A 9024-nucleotide genomic window follows, 5' to 3' on the forward strand; every position below is an offset into this window, starting at 1 on the left:
ATTGCAAGAGGAGAAACTGACTGAAGCATCTGTTGAGTACTGAGGAGCAGGATTTCAGTCTTGTCCGAGCTGAGCTTCAAAAAGTTACTTGACATCCATGACTGATGTCATTTATCCTGGAAAGTCCAAGCTTTGGGTCTGCAGGTAATGAGAAATAAATAGTATCATCTGCGGAGAGGGGAAAGTCAATCTCAAACCACCTGAAAATGGATTCTAGAGGCAGCATGTGAATGGAGAAAAGCATTGGACCCAGAACAGAGCCCTGAGGAGTTTGTTAGTGGTAATACCCCCTCCAGGCCTCTCATAATTTGCAGATAGAAAAATTAGATAGTCAGTTATATCTTTAAGGCAAGCTGAGATGGCTGACTCTGCCCAGCACCATACAGACATTACCGTAATAATGGTCTGATTTCACTTGCATCCAGTCATCAGAGACCTGGCACAACAATGGCAAAAACTAATCACAACTCCTATAAAACTCATCTTAAATCTGTACCGTATAGTATTGCCTCTTTACGCTGTATAAATGTCCAATTGATTATTTTTAAACCAATGTAGTATGGGTTTTTACAACTAGCTTAGACTCAGCAGTACTAAGTAGATCAAAGTAAGCTTGTTTAGATAGCAACAATACTAAGAAAATAGCTGAAAATAACAAACAAATACAACCTGGTTTACTTTTTACACCATTTCTCTCATTTCTTATTACTTCCCTTTTACAAAAAACACCTATTAGATAAAACACTTTTGTGTTTATGATGCCTATGTTTGTTTGTTTTTTTAACTTAAAATAATGGTGGCTAGTTTTCACCCACATCAAGCAAGAAAACGTCATTATGAATAGTTGTATTCAGAAATCGCTATTTGTATTCCAAAATGACGGTGTAAAATGTATAAAGTCATGTAGACAAATGTTTCAGCGAGTGCCTTGATCAGAGAACTGTATAGCCAAAGCATTTTTGTAATAAAATGTATTGTTTTACCTTATAATCTATGTTTTTTTTAAGTTATGGATACTTTTATTATTATGGAATTATCTATGCAAAAAGTAATATCAAACACATTACACTTGCTGTATCTCCTATCCTGCCTTACACATATTACCTTATAAAGTGTAGGACGTCCATCCTTTTGAACACATACAGCTTGGCATTCAAATTATTTTCTACTGTTTATGCAGGTGATATATGTATAGATATAAGTATTTTAAAAGATGCCTACCTTGGTGCCAACCCTAATAATTATCTGCTGCCCAGAACAAAGGAAAACAAGAAAGAATATGCTTGACAAAATGTTAGAATGCAATTAAGGGTGGAATGTCTCAAATGTTTAAACTATTTAATGGGACTGATTGACAACCATGTTTTCAAATCCAACATTTAATTAATAGATGCCTTTTGAAACAAAAAGTCACAAATTGTGCAATTATATCTTACATAAGAAATAATTATATCTTACATAAGAACATAAGAAAGTTTACAAACGAGAGGAGGCCATTCAGCCCATCTTGCTCGTTTGGTTGTTAGTAGCTTATTGATCCCAGAATCTCATCAAGCAGCTTCTTGAAGGATCCCAGGGTATCAGCTTCAACAACATTACTGGGGAGTTGGTTCCAGACCTTCACAATTCTCTGTGTAAAAAAGTGCCTCCTATTTTCTGTTCTGAATGCCCCTTTATCTAATCTCCATTTGTGACCCCTGGTCCTTGTTTATTTTTTCAGGTCGAAAAAGTCCCCTGGGTCGACATTGTCAATACCTTTTAGAATTTTGAATGCTTGAATCAGATCACCGCGTAGTCTTCTTTGTTCAAGACTTAATAGATTAAATTCTTTTAGCCTGTCTGCATACAACATGCCTTCTTTTGCCTTCTGGTCGCTTTTCTTTGCACTCTTTCTAGAGCAGCAATATCCTTTTTGTAGCGAGGTGACCAGAACTGAACACAGTATTCTAGATGAGGTCTTACTAATGCATTCTAAAGTTTTAACATTACTTCCCTTGATTTAAATTCAACACTTTTCACAATATATCCAAGCATCTTGTTGGCCTTTTTTATAGCTTCCTCACATTGTCTAGATGAAGACATTTCTGAGTCAATATAAACTCCTAGGTCTTTTTCATAGATTCCTTCTCACTTTCAGTATCTCCCATATGATATATATAATGCACATTTTTATTGCCTGTGTGCAGTACCTTACACTTTTCTCTATTATATGTCATTTGCCATGTGTCTGCCCAGTTCTGAATGCTGTCTAGAGCATTTTGAATGACCTTTGCTGCTGCAACAGTGTTTGCCACTCCTCCTGTTTTTGTGTCGTCTGCAAATTTAACAAGTTTGCTTACTATACCAGAATCTAAATCATTAATGTAGATTAGGAATAGCAGAGGACCTAATACTGATCCCTGTGGTACACCACTGGTTACCTCGCTCCATTTTGAGGTTTCTCCTTTATTCAGTACTTTCTGTTTTCTACATGTTAACCACTCCCTAATCCATGTGCATGTATTTATTTGAATCCCTACTGCGTTCACTTTGAGAATTAATCTTTTATGCAGGACTTTGTCAAAAGCTTTCTGGAAATCTAAATAAACCATGTCATATGCTTTGCAATTATCCATTGTCGATGTTGCATCCTCAAAAAAATCAAGCAGGTTAGTTAGACGCGATCTCCCTTTCCTAAAACCATGCTGACTGTCTCGCAGGATATTGTTACCATATAGGTAATTTTCCATTTTAGATCTTATTAGATAGTTTCCATAAGTTTACACATAATAGAAGTCAGGCTTATTGGTCTGTAGTTACCTGGTTCGTTTTTGTCTCCCTTTTTGTGGATCGGTATTACGTTTGCAATTTTCCAGTCTGTCGGTACAACCCCTGTGTCAAGAGACTGTTGCATGATCTTGGTTAGCGGTTTGTAAATAACTTCTTTCATTTCTTTGAGTACTATTGGGAGGATCTCATCCGGCCCAGGGGATTTGTTTATTTTAAGAGCTCCTAGTCTTTTTAACACTTCTGCCTCTGTTATGCTAAAGTGATTTAAAACTGCATAGGAACAGGTTGACATGTGGGGCATGTTGTCCGTACCCTCCTTTGTAAAAACTTGTGAAAAGTAATCATTTAATATATTTGCTATTTTTTTAGACATTTAACCTCCTAGTTGAATGTTTTCTTGCTAGTATAATATTGGAAAAACATTTTGGAACTGGTTTTAGCCCCCTTAGCCTTTCTAACTTCATTTTTGACTTGCATTTGCAGTTCCAAGTACTATTTCTGTGTACTTTGTTTTTGGTCCCTTTTAAACGCTCTGTAAAGTCCCTTTTTTTCACTGAATATTTTTTTCAATTGATCTATTAAACCATTTTGGCCATTTTGTTTTAGATTTAGATTTGTCTACTTTTGGGATGTAATTTTTTTGCACCTCTAGCACTACATTTAAAAAAAAACAACAGCCATCCTTTTTCTGTGGATGTTTTCTCTATTTTACTCCAATCTACCTCTCCAATCTACCTTAGCTTTAGTCATTACTTTTTGGGTTTTAAAAATCACTTCAAATGAGACCATAAACCAATAAAAGGGAGCATATTATACGCTGCTTGCTTTAAATAACTAAAATGTACCGAACACAAGATTCAATTACAATCTAATTTCTTTCAGATAAAGGTTACCTGTGTCAAACATAACAGCTCTCAAGCAAGCTTTGTCTTTCATGTGCTATTATAGATATAAACTGCATCACAAAAGTGATAGTGTGAGTTCCTAGAACAGACAGTCGAATCTCTAGAGATTTGAGACACAGTGTGGTTTTGCAATTGCATATTTTCATTGGAATCTGTAGGTAAGCTAAGCCTTCTGCATGTGTAATACTGTTTGATGATGCTTCAGATACATAGTAATACAACTGAAGTAGCCTATATTAATTGAAAAGGTTAGTTCTTCACTAATGGAAGCCTGGTTTAGAATCAAATTAACTTGGCCCTGAGTGGACAAAACACCATAAGAATATAAGATAGCTTTTGAAAGAGAGAAGGCCAGCTGATTGATCTTAATACTTTGTCAGGGTGGGTCTGAAAGGATCCCACTGATCCAACACCCACAACATGGCTAGATAACTCATTCCATACCGTCACCACTCCTTGTGTTGCCTAACCTCTGCATCTCCACTTAATGTCTGTGTCCTCTTATCCTAGTTACTGTACTGCAATTAAAGTGTGGGATAGTGTTAACTTTGTAAACTCCTTTTAAGCCTTTACAAGCTTTTTCAAGTCCCCCCTAATTCTTATTTGTTCTAGACAAAATAAATTCAGTTCCCTCAACCTTTCTTCACAGCTCATTCCTTTAGGCCTTGGGATTAGCCAGTTGCTCTTCATTGGTCATTGTTGGTACTAGCAGGTCAATGATTGGATGGGTATGTACTGAATTGCATTTTCACAGTTTCTCCAGAGCACATCTGATCTATACACAAGGACTACAGTCTTAAGTGCTGCTAATTCAGAACTAAAATTAATTTTAAAAGTTCCCTGTGTCAGCCTCTTAATTATACTAGAGTACGGGAAGTATGGATCATCAGTTTCATTTATTTAGATCTGAGTAGGGCATGTATAAATTATATAGTGCAAAAAAGCAATATATAATTGACCTTATTCTCATGGTGTAATGTCACTGTGATTACCAATCCTGCACATCAGTTTCCTAACTGCAGCAACCCAAATATATAATGTTATTGTGTGAAACTATCTGATGCACTTTCACTTAATAACTCAATGAAACGTAATATCCTGTAAAGTAACAAAAGGACTTTGCTTGGCTCAGATTCATGCTTATAACAAGTTTTACATTTGTCAGAACTGCAGCAGAAGGGGGAGGGGAGGGGGCTGCAAAAGAGTCCCACATTAAGTTAGATTCAAACCACAATCTCTTGACTGCTAGCCCTTTGTTCTATGCACTATGGCACACTGCATTATTAGACACCATTTTAATGTTATTATTATTTTACCAACTGTACACCATTACCCAAATACAACACACAATAAGTTAACAGGAAGAAAGGCTTAAGTGTGATAGGGTTCATGCCTATCTTCAATGGTTCAAATACATTTGCATTGCAACAATAGTAGTACACTACATACACAACACTTTATATTAAATGGATTTGTGTTTCCAGTGTGATATAAATCGCACATATCATTACATTGAAAGACTAGCATTAATGCTTACTGGATGGGAAAGATCCCATCTCTACCTGTCTATTCCGTGGTGTGAGTTCATCCTCCCTCTTGCCTAAGGCAAGAGGCAGTGCAGTGTGAACTCTTACCTGCAGTCTTATAAACAGAGAATTCCCTGAGGAGGTGTAAAAAAAAGAACTTCTGCACTCTGCTGCATGTTATATGCAGCTCACAATGCTATTTCATTACAGCTTGTATCATGATTATTCTTATTGGTTTTATTATTAACAACAGTAACAGTGTAAATACTATGTTATTCAATTAGTAATTACTGATTCATACAACACAAAGCACAATTTTTTGCATCACCAGACCCCAGGAAGCAAACAAAAGACAACTGCAAATTATACAATTCCAGATGGATATGTTTAAATTGTGTAATGATATCAATTCCTTAAGTATGCAGTATTTCTTTTTGTATCTGTGTTACAAATCACTTATCATGATAGCACAAGAGCTCAGACAGAGATCCAAGGGCACTATGCTGTATTCAAACAAAGTCTATATCAACAATCCAAGGTTGTAAAACCATCACAAAAGTGAGTAATGTATCATCCCATATACTGTAGTTAACTATTACAATTGTCTTGCTCTATATAATGAATCTATATACAGTATATTATAAGCATGCAGTACCTGGTATTGAGTATTAAGGATAATATACAGTTAATATATAAATAGCCAGGCTAAATAATATATTTTTATTCCTGCATATTTGGTTCAAATGCATTGTAGATTGTTACTGTAAAACTGGTATATGTAACGGAGTCTAAATTAACAGTCTTTTACATCATATTAGCCATTTTTGACAGCTCCTTCAGTGTTTTTGAATTTTTATTAGATCACTCTCCTTGAACCACAATATAGATTGCTTTGTGCACTGGTGTGGTACACTCTTGGGCTTCTGGGACAACAGCCTAGTTTCTGTATTTAGCTGTTTCATTGTTTTGAATTCTATACATTCATTTTCCAGCCATGTATGAATATTGTTGATTATCAAAAATTTAGCTCAGAATTTACTTTAAAAGGATATTATCAAGGAAAAGCTAGTCTGACAATACACAAAAAGCACACACTGAATGCTCATTAAACCAATGTCCTTTGGATCCAAGCATTTTGTGTACTATAATAAGGTGCATGTTATAATGAGGGTCATAATAAGTATTAATGTAGCAGGAAGCCTGACTACAACAGTATACTCAACACTGTATCATATAACCAAATTATGGGAATGGACTATATTTTTTCCAGTTTTTTCACCTGCAGGATTGCATTATGCATCAGTGCACTAAACACAATCCACAAACACACAAAAAGCTTGCCATCTAGCTAAATAGCTATTTCAAGTGCCTCATTTCTATTGAGCCTGCCTCACATAAGAATTTACAACACACCACAGTGCAGCAGTTTTATCAAGCCTCTGCTGCAATCAGTTAATTCAATTTAAAAGCCAACTGTTTTAATGCACAGATGGGTTTGTGCTTCTTTCTGTTTCTTGAAGTGAATGTATTGTTAGACCTTAACTGCAATTCTGACTGTATCACAGGCAGCTTTTCCACTTGGGTGAAGACAGACAGAAGCAGTTTTAGTTTCAGAACTTTTAGCTTTACAAATCTCTGGAGACAGCTAACTGGACATGAGATTTACATACAGTATGCTTCAGACCAATAACATTTTCATTGACCTGGATGGAAAATGGAAAAGTGGTATCAAAATGCATACTACTGAAACAGTACACAGGATACGCATACAGCACATTACTATCTTTATATTGCGATGGTTAATACATAGCTTCAGTTGGCCCCTAATATACATTATATCTACATTTATAAATCTTAAATGCCATACCGAACTCAGCAAACCATACATTTTCAATAAATGAATAAACCTTTTTGTTTAATGTTTTTCAAGATGAAATGTCCAAAACCACAATGACAAAAACAACACAGTACAAAAGATTGTTCTTCTAAAAAGTTTCCCCATTCCTCAATTCCTATCTAGATCTCCGCACACACAGCAGAACAGCACACTACAGGGCAATTACAATATTTTAAATCCAACTATTTAAGCAATTACTTGCCACACTAACAGCAAGTGCTACTCACCCCCAGCTTTCTGCTGCGGATTTTCACATATCCTTGCTTCACTATATCATTAAAGTTGGAGGCCATAGTCAGTGCTATCCTTCACTGCCAAGATAAGTCCCCTTTTTCTGCTGAGAGTTTTTCTTAAGACACTCTGGCACTCCAGCCCTCAGAATGCTTGCTCAAGTATCACTGCCTGGGCAACCGCCTCCAAAGGCTCATTCCATCTGAATAGAGGGAGATAGAGTTTGTCAGCTGATTTAATTCAGTAGGAGCTCAGCTTCCTGGATCACACCATCCTTTATTCACCACAGGGGTGGAATCTCGACAGGTCCTTCCACATTCATTCACCATGCTGCTATTTATGATGAATCATTTTGTATTTGTTCTCTGAACTGTGCCTGTTAATTGATGCTGGCTTAAAGGCATAGTCTCACTTCTCGAAATACAACACATACATAAAATGTGACAGTAATATCAATATAAATTCTATTTGATTTAAAGATGCTGTTGTATTTAACTAAAATTGACTTTATTTTCCTCACACATTGTAATTGTTTTAAGGAATGATTCACCTGTAATAAACAAAGGTGTCTAACGGGGGCTTATGTGAAAATAGGCAAAATATGGGCAGTTCTAAATGCTCAAACACAATCAGCTTGCTTGAAGCATCACATAGATGTAATGAGCTCAAGAATCTGATGTAAGAATTTACCCTACAGGCTTTTTTTTTACAATGAATATATATATATAACACAAGTTTAAAAGATTTCAAATGATTTTGTTAATTATTTCTGTATTTGTTCAGTTCATGTGTTGTTTAACTACTGAAAACATAAAATAATAATAATTCTTACAACAAGGCTGGTGTTTGTATTGCAAAGAAGTAAATTATAGGATAAAATATATAAATATAATTCAGGTCATAATCACAATGAGTAAAAGCCAATAACACAAGAGAAAAAGGTGTCCATTCTGAGTCGAGGGATTTTGAGGTGTTAGCACATTCTGTGGGTCAGAAGGTCACATGACCATACTTCAGCTCTGCAAACATTCTAAGAATAGTGAAAATGAACAAACTGCTGCTTTGATGCAGTTAGTGCCTGATTAGACCCAAGAAGCAATGCAAAGAGCAGTATATTGATTAACTAGTATTAATCATTCAAGGCGGTGGTGATCTATACCAGTATTTCAAGGGAGCTCTCTTTACACGCTGAAGTTAACCGATAATGGTTATGAATGTCCCAGTATTGGGGAAAGGCTCCTCTGATGTAGCTCTGTGCCCTGTCTCTGGTGGGCCCTTGCATTCTTTGTTTTGATGATATGCCTTTCTTATCACAAGAACTGTATTACAAGAGATAAGGAGGCATATTTCTGTCTCAGTAAAATGAAGATTCTGCAATTTGTTCCTTGAATCTGTCACATTTTGAGGCATTCCATGTTTGGAACGAGCACTTTCAAAATCTAGAAAAGTAGGGCACGATGACGGTATGATGATATCACAAATCTAGAAAAACAACGTTCCACTAGGTGCCAAAGGTTTTTGTAAATGTAGCCAAAGACACTGAAAGTTTAGAGTTATTTTCTTCATTGGAAATGCACCTTTTCAGGTTAGCCAGCAAAATATTTTCCACATTGTTTTTTGAAAACAATTATAGCGGAAGCCGGTATCGAGTACCTGGAGCTAGTTGAGACCAAGGACAACCATGTGAGAGCAGATC

General features: G+C 36.0%; 1 protein-coding gene across 2 annotated transcripts in view; it reads right to left on the minus strand.

The window, feature by feature from the left end:
- LOC117400100 (docking protein 6) overlaps positions 1-7515 on the minus strand; it is a 118364-nt gene extending 110849 nt beyond the window's left edge. For both annotated transcript variants that reach the window (XM_059023112.1, XM_034915226.2), the window contains exon 1: positions 7325-7515. In XM_059023112.1, the coding sequence (XP_058879095.1) occupies positions 7325-7390 (66 nt within the window). In that variant the 5' untranslated portion in view covers positions 7391-7515. The remainder of the gene's footprint in view (positions 1-7324) is intronic.
- Between the last annotated feature and the right edge of the window lie 1509 nt (positions 7516-9024).

Source organism: Acipenser ruthenus, chromosome 4 (assembly GCF_902713425.1).
Source record: "Acipenser ruthenus chromosome 4, fAciRut3.2 maternal haplotype, whole genome shotgun sequence".
Classification (NCBI taxonomy): Eukaryota; Metazoa; Chordata; class Actinopteri; order Acipenseriformes; family Acipenseridae; genus Acipenser; species Acipenser ruthenus.